Raw genomic sequence first — 20,626 nt, 5'->3', positions numbered from 1 at the left:
AGAATAAAGTAAAGAAAGCTAAAGAGAAACAGAGTGTACATAGGTTGTCTTATGCATGAGTTCTTAGAAGTGTCGGGACAAACACTGCATTACTACTCTTGCTGAAAATGTCTCTCTTTAGTAAGGTGTGCTGTGGCTACTGCAGTCTCACAGACACACAGACCTTTTGTAGGCAAAGAACATGACAGGCAAACCCAGACATCAAAAGAGTAATGTAATCAGTCACTTAATACTTTCAAACACTACCTAAGGTTAAAGACTGCTATTACTGCACCTAAAGTGCTACACGAGTACATTATTGGTTTTATGTTCCTGCAAATCACATTCTCTTTGTGTCTAGCTCTCCAGTAAGAGGTCCTTTAACCGTGGGCATCTGGACACTTTACAAAGGCCATGCACAAATCAAAAAATGCTCTGTAGAAACACTGAAGCTTTGTATTCTTCTGTAACAGAGGAGAATGCAGTTAACAGTGCTTCTGACGAACCAGTTCATGTTGCTTGCTTATACAATTGGTAGGTAGTCAGCCTTAATTTCTGTCTCAGTCACATTACATGTCTACTTATTATACTTCTATTCTTTGTATTACAGTCAGTAAACAAAGACTTTTTTTTCAGTTTATAATCCATCATCACAAACTATGCCCATTCCATTGTATTCTGACAATTTCTTGGAATAGAAGCAATAAGGTTTGTGAATCTATGAAGCTCAGTGAGTGGCTTGTCCTGGTTTTATTTCTTTACTGGGTAAGGTTTTATCTTTTGCTATTTTAAATTGCAATTAATACACAAATTCCGTGGTTTTTATTCTAGGCATTTTTTTTCCCAGGGTTTTCAATACATTAGAATCAGAGAACTTGAATATTCCCTTCCTCCACCACATCATCTTCTCCATAAACAGTACCCTGTTACTGTGTTGAATAGTATTTGTTTCTTAAGAGCCAAGAGACTAGAGGAAAACATAGTTCTACATCTAAGTGAATTTCAAAATTTCTGTTCTCTAAGGAGTTGCAATATTTTGACAGTGTTTTTTTTTTCCTATAATGGATCACAATTAGTATTTCACAGTGTGTTGGAAGAAAATATATCTGTGGCTGGTAAAATCTGTAATTTAGGCAGGTTTGGCTCCAGACTTCAGGTACCATTGGAGGACACAGCAAATATTTGTTAACTAGTGTTTTCAAACAAGAACTTTAACTAAAAAGCTTGATTAAATGGCTCTTGTGGCATCTTACTTTGTTCTACTTTCAGGCAAAAAGGGTTAGGTTTGTAGTTTATCTGTTGGTCTTCGGTGAATGCTCTTAAGTCAGAAGCACTGCAGATGCACTCAGTGCATTACTTGCTAGAGAAAATACACAAGGTATGAAGTCTTTTATAGAAATCAGAAGCCAGGCTGTGGCTCTGAACTTGTTTCTAGGTCTTACTGATCTGGTATGAAATGTTCCAAAGTGAATGAGGGACATCTGCTGATGTGGACACAAACATGAATGTTAGAGCTAGCTTTCAGCATTTAGGGTTTGATTTAGGGTTCTTGCACAAGCCTATCAACTATTTTCACAAACACCCTCATAATTACTCTCTATTGGGCAGTCTTGCATCTTTATCTCCAGTTCAGGGAAAGCCATGTGCTCTTACCTTGGACAGAGGCTCCTTCCTTTGTTTTCTCTATGCAGAACCAGTTGGCCTTTCTAACGGACTTTTTCTTTTCTGCCTCAGACTCAGCTGCATTGTAATTTAGCTGAGGTTCTGTAGTTGTTTTTCTTCTCCTCTTAAAATTTTAATAAAAAAAGTTTTTCAGTCTCTTGGCAAGTTGTTCCAAGGGGGGTTGTCTTCTGCCAGGAGCCTTTCTTGGCTTCTATATTGCTCCATTTGGTGCATTCTCTGTATCTCTGGATTTAGTATCGATAGGTTTCTTCTTGTGACTGTCTGGACAGAATATGTGCGTATATGCAGTTAGGCACAAACATGGCAGAAATCTCGAGGATCTCTGGATGCACAGCAGCCTCAGTGCTGCTGCTGAGCGGTAATTCCACCCAGGTGTCCCAGATGGTTGTAATAAATGCTTGAATCCTGCCCTGAGAAAATTTTCAAATGGAGGAAAAATTACAAATCCAGAAAAGTTCAGACATAGGCAACTCCACCTGAAGTGAAATGGTGGGGTATACAGAAATGTTATGTCCTCTTCCTTATTCTGTTATAGTGACTGGGGTTTTCTCTATACTTCATCAGCCTTTCTGAAATAAGTTTTGAGATGGAAATTTGAATTTGGTGAGAACTATTATCTCAGAAACAAGGAAAAATCTCTGTGTTCTGAACTTATTATATGCTAGAAATTAGTTCTATGTTTGTAAGTGTAGTCATTGTTCTACCTTCAGCTTAATGGTACATTTTCTTCTGGTGACCAAGCCCCCTGAAGGAATTAATTGTCTTCCTGATCATCTACAACAGGTTGACATTTTCTCCATTGGTCTGTCACAGCTGTTCCTAGGCTGACACTGTGAACCGGCTTGCTGTGAGTCAGAAAGGGAATGCGCACCTGGGCTGGAAGCTGGGAGGGGAAAGAAAGTTTTGAAATGGGGTCTGGTAGCAGAGATGTTCTGACATGAAATTATACTTTAAGAGGACTACTTGTCCTTGCTCCCAACAGTAGAAACACCAAAATTTTGTCCACAATCTGTGCTAATAGGTTTATTTTGAAGTCATAAGTAATACATGTGATTTGTTTGACCATTTGCACAGGGGAAAACCTACCCAATAAGTAGCTGTAAATCAGTTTGGTTTTGTGTAGAAACTATTGCACAGAAACTATTCCACCACCATAGGGGTGGTGGAATGAATTGCGGCAAACATGAAAGAACAGCTGGCCTAGAATGAGGTATGGAAATGAAAAAAAAATTAAGAGTTTTGAACAGATTTCCCAGTTAGGTGACTCAGTGTCCACAGCGTCTTTTCCTCATTTTTTTAAACTGTTCCTGCACAGCTCCAGAGTTCTTTCCAGCATGTGTCACGCACCACATGCTTTATTCACATTCCAGGTATCCCACACTTGTTTTCAGAGAGTCAAAAATTAAGGGGTTTTTTCTTTCTCTCTTTCATTCCCCTTCCCCAAATCTTAGTCTATTTATAAATTACACAACTTGGCATGGAAGCATTGTGACCAACATGCAAGCATAGAGTTTAATTATCATTTATTCTTTTGGATGTTGGTTTGGCAACCAGACAGACAGAAGTGCATTGCAGATGTCTGGTTCAAGTGTTATATGGGCAAAGCAGAGAGAACTGAGTAAACATTTTCACTGCATCCTTCTCAATACTTCTAACTCTGCTCTAAGATGGAATACACTTTCTACTGGTGGTGGTTGTTGTTGTGTTTTTTTAATGCTGTTTCTGGTCATTTGCTTGAAGTGCAAGATTTGTTCAGCTTCTGAAGGAGTTATGGATAATTTTGCCAAATCTTTCGTTAAAGACATGATTGTTACTCAAGAGTACTTAGTGCTTGGAAAGTGGCCATTTTAGCATTCAAAAAGTCTTCCAAAGTGAAAGGCACAAAATTTCACCTTATACTGTAACAACACACAGAACAAAATGTTTGGCTTCTGCTTCTGATAGGAGCAGTACACATTCATTACCAAAGTCATTTGCTCCTTGCTTTCAATGAGGACTGCTGTCCTCATTGCATATGTGTATATAAAGGGACATTTATCTACATTAGAATACAGTTGATGTGGAAATAAAACTCATGCAATGCAGAGGGCATACTTTTTTTGTGGCACTCTGTAGTGGGCCATCCATGAGCATACTTAGCTTTGTCTGGATATATCCGAACCAGATGTGAGTTACCCACTGAGGTAGGGCAAAACTCTCATCTCAATTCTCCTCCTTTTCCATGCTAGCATAAATAATGAGTAATTACTTGAGTATAATAGAGTAAGACTGTTTTTATCCCAATGTAAATGAGAGAAGATGGCAAGTTCTTGGTGTAAGTATACAAAAACCTGTAAAAATTCTCTTTCTTGCTGTACATCTTACTCTACCCTTGAAGAACACATTTTTTTCTCTTCATTCACTACAATCATTCTAATTATGTTCCTTTTAGTGATATATAGTGAAATTTCTTATATAGTGAAAATATAGAGGGACTAGTATGTCCACATTTGAGAAAACTTACCATCCTGCTTTCAAAGTGAAATAACATTGCAATTTGCTAACATGAAACAATTGACCAGAGTAGGAGTGGAATGATTTCAAACCTTGTAAAACTATGCCAGTGTGCCTTTCTTAAGAGATTTTTAGAGGGGTGCTAGAAAGAAACCCACCTCATGGTATTCTTAAGGTCTGAGCCAAAAATCACTAAATCCAGCTGTGGCTGCAGCAGATGTTGTCACAGGTGGTCACAGGTGTTTGCAGAGGCTTGACTCCTATTCAGAGCAATGGGCGAACAGTTCTTGGGACATGTCAAAAAAGGAAGGAACATGTCCACGTCCTGTATTTTTCTAGCTTGATAAACTCAGATTTAAATTTATCATCATGCTTCCAAGCACAGTCATTGTTTCTCCTTAGATTATTTAACTTTCTGGCACATTGGTGGACTGAGCTTGGGCACAGAAGTCTTAATTATTTTTCTTTTTCAGAACAGTTAAGCCACAGAACATTGTGCAGTTTTCTTCTTGGCAACTGCTTTTTTCCATACTGCCAAGACATTGTTGAGCTCTTCTCACTTTCTCTTGGCATGGATGCAAATAGCAACCCTTTGCTTTATAGGTTACAGATCACATTTATCACTGGAAGGCTTGAAAATTCTAGAGGAAGCCTCATGAGCCATGTTTCAAATTCATTGACCCTGATCAGCTGCTCTTTACTCTAATGCCCCTGGGATTTGAACACTTTCTGTGCTAATTTGTGGCCCTTTGTCAAAACAATAGACAGTTTAGAACAGCTCAGATTGTGAACTATTTTTCATGTCTGTTTTGACCTATTTGGAGCACTGTACTAGCTATGCACATTGCCCAACTCTACAAATAAGGAAGGAGTAAGAAGACAGATAATCAGAATAATCCCCCTCTCCTCCTTCTTCTTCCATGTTGTTAGGATGTGTTCAGTGATGTTTGTCTTACTGTCAAATGCATGGTGTGTCACTTCCCAATAAGGAGGAAACTTGAGAGCAAATTGAGTCTCCCTCTGTCCTGTGCTGCTCGAAGGCCATTGCTGCTGCATGTTGACTCACACAGGAGGCTTGAAGAAAATATACAGGCCATCTGATTATTTCTATATTTTAGTCAAGTATTTCCTTCCTCACTTCATATTAAAAAAATATTAAAAAAAAAAAAGTGGAAGTAAAGAAAAACTACCTCCTGAAAATTACCTCCAAAATTACCTGACATGTGCCAGGTTACAGGGTAGTCCCACAGTATTTGGATTATATGTGCAACATAAATATTTACATTTATTGTTTTATAAACTGTATCATATTTCCTTATATTCTGTGCAAATGTGATAATCCGTTGTCCCAAGGTGCTTAAAAACTATACTGTGGCATGAATGTAGAGTTATTAAGCTGATACATATTGTTTAAAGACTGGTTACTGCAAATAGTATTCCCATTCTGACTTGTGCAAGTTGTCTTTCCAAAACAAAAGAGAATTGCAGAGCTAATAAGTTATTGCCATTTGAGTCACTCTGTCATGATTCCACTCATTCTGTTTGATACTTCACACAGTTTGTTGCTTATGACAGCCTTGCAAATCTCAGGTGTAGGGGCTCTAGTCCTTTCCCAGAAGATTCCTGTAATTTCCCTCTCTTTTGTGCTGTTATGGCATCCCCTTATACTGAATATAATGTTGTCTGTGTATCATCTTAAAGTGCTTTGGTTCTGTTTTTCCTTTTATGGATGCACTTACCCTTCCTAACGGATAAACGAGGTTGGTTAGACATAAGCAAATATAGGCGCTCATGCGAGGCAACATTGAAAAAGGCACGACTGCCCTCCTCGCTTTCCTGTGTGAGAGCCTAGGAATGTGAAGTTAGCTGCAGCTGTGATCGTATGAGAGCAGCAGCAGGAAATGTAGTAATAACCCCCCCCCCCACTGTTGCTACCCTTACTCCTTTCATCTGAGCTGGAACCGACTGTGGAGGCTTGTCTCGTTGTCCTGTGGCTCTCTACCTTGGTTGCACTCCTGCCCCTGTCTCTCCTGTGTCAGGAGCAGCCTGACCCTGAGACCTAGCTTCTGGAGTAGAAAATTTTGGTTTTGCTTATGCTGCTGAAAGCACTTGAGCTCAACTCTACAGACACGGAGGTTTGTCATTAAATTCTGTCAGAATAGAACTATATCTGTTAAAAGAAATCCTGGGCCTCCAAAAAACTCATTTAACCATTTTCATTAGGAATAATTTAAATCTGGGTTGCTAAGCTTGGGTAAAACTTCCCTAGTGTGAGTGAGTTCAGAATCAATCTCAAAGCGGGACTGTGCTCAGCCTTTATGAGGAGCAAGTCTTGTCTTTCCTTTATTAGACGTGTTATCTTGAAATTCTTTTTGTTCTTTCTGCCACCACAGTGTGTATGTACATCTAACTGATTCAGATGCAATGTCATGCCCTGAGTGCTCTCTGTATAGCTGCTTTCTGTTCAGCATTCCTCCATCTTATTCTCTAGCTTGTGAAATGTTTCTAACCCTGTTGCTTTTAATCTAAATTTAGTCTCATTTTAGTGATCGTGAGTTCTTGAGCTCTCTGAAGCTCTTGGTGTTTTGCAATATTTTTAATCCCTCCTAACAGTACTCTGGGATGATCAGTGAGTTTCATCTATGTTAAGTTTACTTCTTGCAGTGTGATTCATGAAGATGTTGTGCTGAGCACTAGCACATATTTATCAACATCTACAGTGAACTGTTCCTGAAAGCAGAAACTGTTTTTTTTCAAACCAGCTGTCCAGAGACTGTTAATTTGTCAAAAATATTTATTCTTTCTGAAAAGCCAGCGCTAAGTGTGCAAGTAAACTTTCCTTCTTTAACAGCAATTCAAGATTACTAGTCTTTTAAGACATCAGAGGATGTTGTGAATAGGTTAATGATTGGACTTGATGATCTTAAAGGTCTTTTCCAACCAAAAGAATTATATGATTCTATGTCATTTCCATGACTCTCACCAATTGAATCCAGGAGGACTATGGAGGCAAAGAATGATGGCTTATCTAGATACTATTCTGAGGAGCTGAATTCTTTCAATGTTTTCTGCTAAACGTTTGGTTGAAATTCTGCTAGTCTTGATGGAAATAAGGGATATTTCACTGGCTTCATTTAAGAGATGCAAAAGCTGCAGTCTTCCCTGAGCAGATATTACGTATGTATTATAATGATACAGGACTGTCTTTAACTTCTCAGAACAGAGCACATCAAACTGCCCAAATCACCCACTTCATTTGGTGATACTGACTTCAACATACTCAGGGTTTTCATCCATGTCTTTGACAATTAGTATTTTAAATATCAGGGATTGTTGAGAAGCTGTAAAACACATTTGAAAATCATACCCTTGACACATTTTTTTTTTTCCCTCTCTTCTTTTTCAGAAAGTATTTTGGAGAAAAGATAGGACTTTATTTTGCATGGCTGGGTTTATATACAGAATTCCTCATTCCATCTTCAGTAGTCGGGATTATTGTATTTCTTTATGGATGTATAACCATTGAGAGTGACATTCCTAGGTAAGCTTTTCTGTGATCAGTAATTTGTTAACTTGAAAATTATGACTGTGCTTTTTATTCATAATCCTTAGTGAGAATAATTGCTTTTAACATGTCTGAAGAGCAGTGATGTATCATTAACAACCCTGTGAGCATTAGAAATACACATGCATTGAGCAGATAAAGACATTTGACTGACACACATTTATTTGGCTGTTCAGTATTGCAGCTTCTGAAACAGAAATGTTCAGTGAGTCTGCTGCATTATTCTAAGTTCTTTTCTATGATATCCATTTGCTTTTTATGAATGCATATATCTCCATGCTCACCCTGAAAGACATCATGCAGAACCCACTGAAGTAAACGCAAATACACTGCCCAGTACTCTTGGATTACTTTGTTCTTCTTAGTAAAATCAAGCTATTTGCACAAGATGAATAATAGTTAGCAGATTTAGCATATTTGTCATCCACAGTATTCTCCTCCTTGACATTTACAAAAATATGTTGAGTTTTGTGCTATGTGTCCTGAGGGTGTTATACTAAACAAAACCTGCCAAATTGTCAGTGTGATGTTAATGTTTGCTTCTCAGTGAAAAAAAGGACACTTCCTCTATGTTATCTGTGTCTGACTTCTGTCAGAGATAGGATACTGGATTAGTAGTACTGCTGGTCACGCTTGGTGTGGCAGTTCCTGCAGTCTCTCAAATGAAGTGGCAACTTTTAAAGCAGATCACTGCAGTAGGACATTATTACTAATAGGTAAATGATGATAACATCATATCTGAGTTAGGGTTTGTTTTCTTAGCTTGATCTAAATGTATCTTGATGGGCTGTGCTTCGCTGTGGGAAAGCTTGTGCTAACATTTAAAGTGAGATTTATGACTAAGATGTATCTGCAGCACCCTCTACTGCCTTTTGAAATAGAAGAGAGCATTAGTTTAACGACATGATAGCCGGAAACAGCTGTGTGCCTTTCAAATGATAGAATATTGAACAAATATTGATACTACAGTTTGAATAGTTCTTTTTTTCATTTGAATACTAATACTATTTAGTGATTGTCAATATAGGACAAGCATAATCACAATATACTAGCTATCAATGAAGCAATGTTGCAAGTCTTTCCCTAGCTTACAGTTCTGGCAAGGACACTTGACCTTTGTACTACTCAGTTCACCTGAGTAAGACTGTGCAGATATGAAGGTCTTTCACATACAAACCTTATGAAAAAACCTGAAAACATACTCAGCAGTAGTTTTTGGCTTGTTAAAAAGACAGCGATAATGATTTTTTAAAGATTTGTAGCAATCGAGTAAATACATAGCAAATAAAGCTAAGAATTAAAATAACAACTTTAAAGTAAAGATTTTAAAATCTCTAAGAAAGTATCTTATCTCATGTTTTCCAGAGGACAGCTAAACAAATGCTGTAAACTAAGGGAAAGGAAATACAACTTAATATCTGAATATGTGACGCAGAAGTGAAAGCTTTCTAGTTTTTACAAGATTTACTGCTGGGTGAGGGAGGGGGCTTTTTTTTTAAAAAAAAAAAATTAGGTTAGCACTTCGTACTAGAAAAACAAGGAGCTATGGAGACCAAGAATACCACATCCATATTCAGCAGGCAAACTTGAGAACCCTGAAATGTAAAGGTATCCGAATTCCTGAAACCACTGTGCACACAATATCTGAACACCCTTAAAACATATCAGTATGTGTGCCTAAAATAGCTACTCACACTTGAAGAACTTAGCCAAAACCTTATAGCAGATGGTGGTACAGATGAGAATTGATGTTAAAGCCCTATGCTGGGAAAACAGCCACTGCTTTTATAAATACCTCACAAAAGAAAATGCAGGGTAAAGGTGAATCTCAAAGTAAATGTTGTGAAATATAACATCCTTGCTAAGAACAAGACTCTTGGCTAGTGTAAGCCTTTTAAATTCAGTGCGTGTATGCCAGTTTATAGCAAAACCTAGTGTATCTGGGAAATGGTGTTGCAGATTTATTCTGTCTGTGACACAGACCAACATGCCTGGGTGCTGGTTCTGGCTTTTATGCAGACTTACATGGCCGGTCCTGATACACAAAGTAGCATGGTATTTGACATGGATATTTGTACCACCATGTACCACCATGTTAAAAATGCATGTTTTGTCAAGGGCAGGTCGTATTATATCCTACAGAATTTCCTTTATGGCCACTTCAAAATTCTTTTTCATTAATTTTTATTAATTTAAATCTGATCTGTATCAAATCATGTAACTGACTATAGAGATGGCAAATTCCACTTTGACTGTTTTAATTATTTTATTTTAGTGTGGCAAACTTCAGTCTTCAGTGATGCAGTCTTCACTAATTCATTAGTACAGTGTAGTGATTAGACTGGTTGTTGTGATGCGTTGTTTTTCTGTTGGTAAGGTGCCTATAGGTATTTTAATATTCCAGCGCATGGCAGTGTGCCTTGAAGAGACACAGCTTCCATTCTCTGCAAGTGCAAGCAAATAGCTTGTAATAGCTATGTGTTGCAAATAACTTGTAATAGCTATGAGGTGCTGCTCGATGTCACTGCTGTACATCCCCCTTTTCTGAGTAGAACTTGTGCACTTGTCATTCATAGTAAAGAAATGTGTGACCAACGCAATGCCTTCACCATGTGCCCCCTGTGTGACAAGTTCTGTGATTACTGGAACCTCAGCTCTGCATGTGCTACTGCTCGAGCTAGCCACTTATTTGACAACCCTGCCACAGTCTTCTTCTCTATCTTTATGGCTCTCTGGGGTGAGTATTGCTTTGCATGTTAACAGTATCGTTTGATCTTTGGACTCCTGACTGAAATGAAAGCTGCGATGCACAGTAGTAGAACATATAGTAGCCTTACAGACAATAAAGTGCTATTAGATTGAATGTGATACCTATGGCTTTATGAAGCTGGCAAGTCTCAGAGGGCCAGTGAGGGGCTGTCTATGCTGAGACTGCAGAAAGCAATATTACGAGGCTTTCTGCTGTCAGCAGCAAGCTTTGTAAAAAACGGAGAGGAGTTGGGTAGTTCAGGGAAGAAAAATGTGTCCTTTCTCTCTCTACTGCCTTGTTTAATGGCACTTCTAATCTTTACCATGTTTTTCTTCATTTTCTATCGATACGGCAAGTCCCTTTAACACCTGCATTTGGGGCAGGAATGTATTTGGGGATTGGTATGGTGCAGGCAGCTGAAAAGGTTTAATTTAAGCACAGAGTGGACTTCCATGTGGGACAACTTAGTCACATAATTTTATCAAAACTTTATGGGATTCCAAGAACAATGGGACTATTACCATTTTAATTATAATATGTTCTAAAGTATTGCATTTAAACAAGCTTGGTTTTCTTTAATGGCAAATATACCCTGTCTCACTGAGGATATCAAAACACTTCATAAACACTAATGAATGCATTGTTGTATTATTCTTATTGTTTCTGGCTTCACCTCTGCCCTGAAAAGTGTGTGTACTGTGCTTGCGTGTATTATTGCTGGTGTTATGCCCTCATTCACTCTAGATCTTGTTCATTGTGAAAGTTAAAGGTGTTATTGCTACTGTAAAGTGATTTTTTATTTCCCTATTCATTGTTCACAGAATGAAATTTTCATTCTTAATATGAAATTGAGCAAATACACTACTGTACTACAGCCATCCCTCAGCAATCAATGTGTTATACTTTGCAACACTCTTAAAATTTTACAGCTTGTTTTAGAAATGACTGATTGGTAGCTTGGTGTTGGGTATGGGTAGCATAGGATTTTTAAGGAACTTGCAGACAGAGCAGATCATGGAAGTAAGAAGTTTTTGTTTAGCAGTTCCTGCAAATGCTTCAGCAGAAGTTAGAGAATATGTAAGCACTATGACTGAGAGAAATGGCCAAAGATGATGAATTTATAGACTCTCACGATGACTTATTTTTCTACTTCAGATTGCTGACAATTACAGAGCAGACTAGCAGATAAATGTCACAGTTTACCTGCTGCCATGAAGCATGCAATACACTGCCTTGTCCGAGTTTCAGTGTAGCTGTTTGGACAGTATGTGTATGAATGACAATTCATTTACTTTTTCATAGGCAAATAGTATTTTCCTGACAGAGAATCTGTACTGTAAACTTGCATCCATGCAAATGATCATTTCCATGCAGCCTCATCCAAAATAATTATGTTTTAGTATAAGCAATGCAATGTGCAAAACAAAATTTTGATATATCCTTGCACTGAGATAAGTGAGTAGAATCTGTAAAGGAACAGAAAGGAACAAAAATTTCTGTATGCATTGCTTTTAAAAGAAAAGACGTGTAAGAATAACAAAATTCTTTCTGAGCTGTAGCCCTCCTCCAAAAAATATTTCCCACAGATTGGAAAAATCTGTTCTTGGGACCATGATAACTGAGCTTGTCAGTGAAAGAAAATACAGCCGTCATATACAAAGAACAGCAAAATGAAATAGAGTATCCTTTACTAACTCTGCCCAGCTTGCCTATTAAGTCTTAGATTGCATGAAATTTTGCTGCCTCACTACTAGGAGACTGTACTGGTTATATCTAGAGCTCATTCTGCTGAATCACAGATCTCATTCACACACTTAATCAGCTTGCCTCACAGTATCTTGAGTAAATGTTGCCTGAATGCTTTTTCATAGGATATGGTATACTGATGGGGAAACTGGCGTGTTTTATGACTCACAGTTGTATACTTGAAAGAGCAAAGTATAGTAAGATGAGCTGGTGTCATTTCATTATGGTGTTGGGCACAAGAAGTCTTTCATCCTGCTTGTCTTCTCCCATTCTGTAAAAGGCAGATGACTTACTATGGTTAATATTTTGAAAGGAATCATGCTTTTACTAGATGATCTTGATGCCTCATAAAGTATCTTTCTGATTGCAGCATTACTGTTTGCAAATGACCATATTCACAAAACACAGAGTAATGCCTGGCTAATTGTGCTTACTGTCACTGGTGCTCTGGGATGCTGAGTTTCAGCTGTCAGCTGTACAGTTGAATATAATGGGACTGTTTTTCTGCTAGTGTAAGTCGGTGCAAACTTGCTGATTTCAGAACAGCTACTGCATCCAGCCAAGTAAGTTCTTACGGAGCTAAATGTGGAACTGAGTTTTTGAATAACAGGAAAAAATGGAATGAGTAATAGCACCCTATAAAATAACCAAATGTTTTTTTATTTAGGTTATCTAAAAACCCTTGAGTTTCCAAAACATGCTAAATATAGCTTTTATACGTCCTCTCCTCGGTAAGGGAGGTGCAGTGATAGCAACTTATTTGCCGAATGTCTGGATTTACTTTCAGTGTACTGCCAGTCTGGTGTTTAAATGATATTTATTTCTTACATTATGGGAGGATACCTGTGCAGAAAATATTTGCAGCTAACTGTTAGAATAGATTCTGTCTTGTAAGAGTCAGGTTATTTTAACAGTAGTCTAACTTTTCCCACTGTTATCTTACAGCTCACACCAAGTGTAGATGCAGTCAAAGGAAGCTGGATCTATTTCTCCACTGTTGTGTGTCTTGTGGATCTATCTACAAGATATTCAAAGTAATGCAAATAGTGCCGTGATTTAACAATGTTTTTACAATCCCATTTTGTTACAATCACCAGTTACAATCACCAACTGAAAAGGTGAAATGAAGCATAAGGAAATGGAAAACAGTGCCCACAGTTGTTTATAGGTATAGCTTTTATCGGTATAGTGGATTTTTTTAGTTGGTATATACTGGTTTAGTATTGATATAGTCATCTGAAAACAGGTGTCCACAAATCAAAAGTAAGAAGTACTATTTCTAATAAATCCATAAGTTCATAAATCATGAGCAGCTAGTCAAAGGGCTATGTAGAGGAAACAGCACTTAGGAAAGGAAAGTCAGGAGACTGTAAATATGAGACAACAGTACCACATCTGTTCCTTCATATTAATGAAAAAGGAAAAGCAGCAGACTGAACTACTGGCCAGTCCTTTAGGACAAAATCACTGTGTCTATACAGGACAAAAACATTCAACTGTACCACTATAATACACTTCAAAAAACATTATTTTCTACATAGTACTGAAGGTCTTAGTTTACATAGAGGTATCAATGATTTATTTCGGTAGCAGGCTACACCTACCTTCTTCACATGTTTCTGACTGATTACAAACACTGAACCAGCAAAATCTGTTTGGCTAGTTAGCGTGTTGCAGATTAATATTTAGACCAAGATTTTGTTTTATTATATGCTTTGTACTCATGAATTATAGAATGACTCATGGTAAATTGAGAGAGATTATGTTTTTGGGGTGGATGTCAGCAGATATGGGTTCAGTTCCAGTCTCTGACAAGAACTTATCAGTGCCTTTGGGCAATCCATGTTGTATCTTTCTGTATTTTATTCGTAAAAGGACAGTAATTATTGTTTCCATGCTTTGCTTGTATTCTTTCTTTAAAATTGGGCCAGGGGCTGTGTCTTAGTGCTTATATAAAGGGCCTAGTATGATGGGATTCAAATATCAGTTGGGGCTTATAAGTAACACAAACATTCACCGTAGTGCATTGGATTTATTTTATTTTTTAAAGCTACTATGTTCCTTGAACAATGGAAGCGTTTGCAGATGAGATTGGGTTACTTCTGGGATCTAACTGGACTGGAAGAAGAAGAAGAAGTAAGTTTCCGTTCTCTGTAATAATTTACTGTATAAATTATTCTATATCTGAAGATATGCATTGATACTTAGGTTTCTCATGAGTGTTCTCCAGCCTAATGCAGTTCATAGCTATGAAATTCTAAATGACTGTAACTGATACAGTTTTGAGTACCAATGTATCATTAAAGAAATCATCGCCTATATCTTACTGGTCAGCACTCTAATTTTAATAATTAATGTTGAAAAGTATTATAAGATAACAGCAGATCATTCTTTGCTGAGAATGCCCATATGCCATTGTACAGAGTGCAATAACAGAATGACACAGAAGAAATCCAGGTCTGTGCTGCATCTATGATGCCTTAAGTACAACATCCTGAACTCTAGGCACTCACCCACAGAGCTGTTGCAAGCAACAAATGGGGGTGGTTTCTTAAGAACAATTTTTACGTGCTTTGCAATCAGCCCCAAGGGCTTTTGGCTGTACCTGAGTTGACCGAAAAGTGTGACATATTTGTTTATTAGCATTTCCAATGTGCCTAAAATTGGTTTTAGTTCTGTTTTTAAGCATTGTTTCACATGTCATGGACTATGGTCTGTTTAAATTACTGACTCTCACCAGAGGGTTAATTTCTAATTCTGACTAAAGAGAGAGCAGTTACTAGCCCTAAATATCATACTAAGAACAGGTAGACTTTGGAGCTTCCGTTACATATCCCCTAGCAATAGATGCTTATGTGGCTCTAGGACAGGGTCATATTCAGTAATTCAGAATTGCATTTATTACATTCTCTTTTATCATTAATGGTGAGCCCAGTACCTATATGGAACAATTCAGCGTGCCTTGCTCTCTTCATTGGCTTAATAAAATGTGATCAGGATCCTGGAAGGTGAATTGTAGGCCTACCTTGGTCTGATGGGAGGATTCAAATCCATCTCTTCATGTTCCAGCACAGTTGCTTAAACAACAGACCATGTTACAAGCCTCCAGTCCTGCTACTTGAGCTCAGCTCAAACAGGCTGTAGAGTGCAAATAACCTAGAAGAAAAGTAAGCTGACATCATGAACTTCATGACATAGCATGGTGATAATTTTATTCCACTTCTCTCTATTCCTCAGATAAGAATCATTGGATAAAATGAAAAAATAACCCTGAGAATAGACAGCAGACTGCAGTATTCCTCTTCTTCCATCACTATCCCAAAACGCAGCCTTTAGCAATGTCTTTAGCATAAGGGAGACCTCCCAAGTATTCCTTCACTGATGACTTGAATATAACCTCCCCTATTTTGCCTCTGGTTTCTCAGCTTTTTCACTACTCTCTATCAAGTTATGATGTGGGTGATGCTCACAGTATAACCCAGTACTTGCAGTTTGTAAATTGTGATGCAAGCCAAGTGCATCAGCACATCAGAAATTACTGCTTGTATTATATGGAATGTCATACTTCTCCCTGGGAGAACAGCAATTTTGTGCTAAATACAGTACAAACTGAGAGGCTGGAGAACAAACTCCTGACTCTGTAGCATACTTGATGAACCCACCAGATTTTACTGAATTTCAAGTTCATCGCTTGCAGTACAAAATCCTGAGGTTTAGCTCAATATTTGCAAAATGCTGTGAAAGAATCTATAGATTTGTGAAGTCCTGTGATAAAGAGCTCTGAAGTGGTAAAAGTTTGTGGACAGGAACTGTGGGATCAGTGAAAATCCTTTGTTTATGACAAGTGAAGGAGTGCCAGCCACATCTCAGCACAAGTGGAAGAATTAGGAACGTAGAATCATAAAAATAAGGCTGGAATGGACCTTGAGGGCCATTCCTTGTGCCTTAAGTAGGATCAACTTTACTTAAATCATTATGAAAAGGCATTTGTCTAATTTGGTCTTAAATAAATCCAGCAGTGGAGATTTCACTTCCTCCCTAGGCAATCTATTCTTATACTTATCTATCCATACTGCTAATAAGATTTTCCTAGTGTCTAACTTAAATCTCTTAACTAAATGTTCATTTTTTTCTTGTTCTTTCTTTCAAAGATAAAGAGATTACCTCTGTCCTCTTTCCAGCAAAATTCAACATAATATCATATCTCTCTGTCACCCTTTTTTTTTAAGATGAACTAGCCTCTGCTCTTTCAGTCTTTGTTCTTAAGCAATTTTCTAGATGTCTGTTCATTCTTGTTCCTTTCTGGACATTTTCTAATTGATCCATCTCTTTCTTGAAGAATAATGAATGCTCTAAATGGTCGTGTCTCTTGACCTGACATCTTAAGCAAAAAGCGTACACCGTATCATCTTCTGTTACCTCTTGATACTTTAGCATAAATGCAAAAGTTAGATAAACTTAGTACTTCAGCATAAATACAAAGGTTTTGTTCACCTTTTATGCATTAGATTCATAAAGATAAGGAAGAATTTATCTGTATGACAGGTACTGGCACCATGTTTCAGCGGTGTGATGTCTTTACAAAGTGTTGAAAATGATGTTGGAGAATGGAAAACTGTGTCTGATTAGGTTAGGAAGGAACTAGCAGTGGAATGCACAGGTTCATTTAACAGAGCAAGAAGGAAAGGGACAGAAGGTTTAACAGGTTTAAGACTAGATGGAGTGGTTATTTATTATTATCAATTTCTTTAGAAAAGGAAGTTACGGAACCAAAACAGGGAGGAAAACAACCATCAAAGTTGAAGAGCTGAAAAGTAAACTGTGAGAATTATATTGAAATAAATGTGTTCAGTGTAATTTTTGTGTATTCCTGAGTATAAAATTTTCACTAAAATTACCTTCTTTAAGTACACTGGGCCAAATATTTTGCTTCAAAAGAGTCACACGAGAGATTAATTTAGTCCATTTATTTGTAAATATCTTGGCAATGGCAGTCTGAGAAAGCAGACTCCCTAAGGCTTGCATGCATATTTGCAGCTGGCAGCTGTACAGACTTAAAGGATCTTAAAGGTTTGTATATCTGAAGTCCACAAAAATAATATGTAGCATTGGGTACTAGACTGTAGAATAGATAATTGTGGTGGAAAGCAATTGAGCAACTGATAAATAATCAGAGGGGAAAAGAAAAGAAACAAACACAGACCAGAACCATGAAAACAGACAAAGTCTTGGAAATGCCGTGAATAAATACTCAACATGTCATGCCACAGATGTGTGTTTGTGTAAATCAATCAAACAGGTTGTGCATTTGTTTGTTTTGCGGTTTATGTAACAAGGGATATAGCCATCAATAAAGCAGAGGTAGAAGTGGGAGAATCCATACCCTCTTCTACTTGTGAGGTAGCTGGTGAAGAAATACTGAGAGACTCTAATTAATGATGTGGGGAGTAGAAACTATTGGCCTCCCGTGAATCTTCAGCAATTGTACTTCTAGGACCCAGGATGTTGCTGCTTTAGTTTTTCTGTGTGGAAAAGATTTTACCTCATTTTACCAACAGTCTTGTCTAAACTGAAATAGAAACGCAATTATAAAAGATGAAATCTTAGAATTTGGAGCAGAACTCAGAAGAATAAAAGGACAGAAAGTCCACACTAACTGAAATGCCACTGAGTGGAGGTCTTGTTGTTCAAATAGTTGTGCGGTTATACTGTTTCAGTAAAACAGGGAAGAACTTAGGTGTTTGTCTTCATTAGAAACACATCTAGTTACAATTCTAAGTTAAAATCCTGTGCTCTGTAAAATGTTAGCACACTTTTTTTGCAAACTCTAATTCCCCAAGTCTCGTTCCTCCTTTTACTATTTCATGACTTTAAAAAAGAATGTATTGAACCCATAGCACTTTAAGATACCCTGCAGATTATTGATGAGTTAAGTTAAAGTAATAAGGAAGGTAGATTGGGTAAGACAGAATTAAATAGCAATCAGACTTGGTGACATTAAATATGTTTACAGATATATCCCATTATTTCTTTACTCTATCATGGTTTAACCTAATCTTCCCTACTACATTTTCATAGTTTGTTGTGATCTGATTAATTTGATGTTTTCAGCTTGTCTTCTACCTTGCAAATTATAGGAGCAAACCCCTTTTCTGAGGTTCTAATAGTGTCTTCTAAAACAGTATAAGACATTTTTGATTACTTAAAAAATGGAGCAGTGAAAAGCAGTCTCTAATAAAATAACTGTCTATTCACAGCTTAGTCCTCTTGGGAAAAAAAAGTCAGTGATGGTGAAAGGGGAATGCGTAGCTACAAATTTTGTGTTGTCTCAAATCTCACATTTCATCCTCACTGCTTCTCAGGTTTCTTGTGCCAATGAGATCTTCGTTTTGGGTTATTTTCCCTACATGCATTATCTCACATTTTTTCCCATGCCTAGTCTGATTTTCATGTTGGGCCCATGTTTCCAAATATTTTTTATCTCTTTGTATGGTATTTTTACTACCTTTTCTTGGGTTTCATCACTCCTTCCAGTGAATCTTCTGACACCTTCATTAAATTCCTGTTATCATTAATTATTTAATGATCCTAGGATATCTGAACAAGTCCTTTCAACATTCAATTTAAGTGCTATGCTTAGGAGGATGAGAGTTTTATTAGGATGGTTGGGGAAGGAATGTTGAAAAATGGATATTATCCCTCAGGCTTTAGGGAAAGCTATTTAGTACCAGCTGTTGCTCCATTAAAAAATCAAACATGAAGGCATACTTTAAACATGTTTTAATTTGTAAACTGTAAAAACCAAAGCAGGTGATAATTCCTTTGCTTGCCAAGAAGTCGGTAAAGATATATGATTACATTTTTTTTCATTCCAGGACTGTTGATCCAGAGATGTGCCACAATATGCTGGGGCTCTAGTTAATTTTCCTTTCATTTCTTTTCTACCAGACATATCAACATGCTTTCATTTCTTTTCTGTTATTCCTTTTCCCTTATAATAACCTCCTATGTCCAGGACTGAATTGTCTACAAGCCTCAAAGCTGTTTGATTCCTTATAGGTCTTCTTGACTCCTTAGGATGTTGTGATGGGCCACTCAAAGGCTGGGTCAGCTGGGGTGGCATGAGTTCTTTCCTCCTGCAGTCCCCTGAGTTCAGAAAGGGGGCTCACATCTTCATGTCTCCTGGTATAAGCACAGAGGTGGGCAGTAGCTTGGAGTGTGAAGCTATGGAGGAGGAGCTGGAATGGGCTCTTCCAGCCTGTGCAGTACAGCTCTCTACTGCGATTGTTGTTGCCCAGGGCATGGTTATGGCATGGATGATGGAAAATAGGAGCTACTGGTAGATGAAAGTAGCAACAGGCAGGAAAGTCCTACTTTCCGATAGTTCTCTGTCTTGACCTACCACATCCCGTATCTTTATCCAACACTGCCCCTCTAGGAACAGGGACCATTTCTAGACCTTTCCTTCTTCCTCTTCTCCTTCCCAGTGACCCAGGACATCCAGGTAGGTAAGCAGGGTTTGCCAGCAATGTGCTTCTTGAAGAACAGGCAAGATATGGAGTGAGGGCAGAGGATCTTTTACTGCGATGGTGTGTGTGTTCTGAGGGAGATTGGTATGAGGAGGTGGAGAGGGACCTTTTCCTCTCCCAGAGTCTCGCAAGACCTGTCTGCCCTTTTCAGGTCCCCTGAAGTCACAGTGCTCCCTCTACCAGCTCTCTCATACAGAAGTCTTTAAGACACCATTGTTATTTCTCAGCTCTATTCTTGCTCCCGTATGTCGTCCTCTGTTGCACTTAACAAAATCAGTTCTCCTGCACACTGAAGTTGTCTTGGGCTGATTCAGTATTAGGTAAATTAGACACACTGACAGCCTGCAAGATTAACCTGCTATTGGTCTTAACAAGGAGATCAGAATCTGGTCCTAGTTCAAGCGGTTGCTCCATGAACCTCAGCATCACATCACTGTGTATTCTCTTGTGTGGGGAAAGAAATTTCTTTTTAAGGAAATGAACTTTTTCTTTAAAATTTAAAATGCTTTTTACATTTACTTGTGTGTGTGAATGGAGGCTGCCACTTTTTTAACCCCAACTGCATATGTAAATAATATGGAAGTGTTTTAAGAAACTCTTCTTTAAATGAACTAGAATAAAGGGGCCTGAATGTCATTTATTCTTCTGTAAAGTCTTTTATTGCTAGGTCACTTATTTATTCTGTGATTTTTTCCATGAAGTGTCTTCGACATAGGAAGATTAATCAAGACTAAAATAAGATGGAAGGAGAAGTAGCTCTTCTCTCAATCTGAATGAAGTACTAAATGTAGTGGAAGTTATTTCTAAAAGTACTTGTGAACTTAGGAAAGGCTTTTAAAATTTAATAATAATACTTTGTGATACTGTTTAATGACAGCCAAA

The 20,626-nt window shown here is 37.8% G+C and overlaps 1 protein-coding gene across 2 annotated transcripts in view; it reads left to right on the top strand.

The window, feature by feature from the left end:
- Positions 1–20,626, top strand: part of ANO2 (anoctamin 2) — a 190,218-nt gene that overhangs the window by 63,483 nt on the left and 106,109 nt on the right. Inside the window, exons 10-12 of one of the 2 annotated variants that reach the window (XM_068400622.1) lie at positions 7,562–7,696; positions 10,297–10,457; positions 14,266–14,351. In XM_068400622.1, coding sequence (XP_068256723.1) covers positions 7,562–7,696; positions 10,297–10,457; positions 14,266–14,351 — 382 coding nt within the window. The remainder of the gene's footprint in view (positions 1–7,561; positions 7,697–10,296; positions 10,458–14,265; positions 14,352–20,626) is intronic. The other variant, XM_068400623.1, reaches the window with a different exon arrangement.

Source organism: Nyctibius grandis, chromosome 5 (assembly GCF_013368605.1).
Source record: "Nyctibius grandis isolate bNycGra1 chromosome 5, bNycGra1.pri, whole genome shotgun sequence".
NCBI lineage: Eukaryota > Metazoa > Chordata > Aves > Nyctibiiformes > Nyctibiidae > Nyctibius > Nyctibius grandis.
The sequence above is the reverse complement of the archived record's forward strand: the minus strand, read 5'-3'. Positions and strand labels throughout refer to the sequence as shown.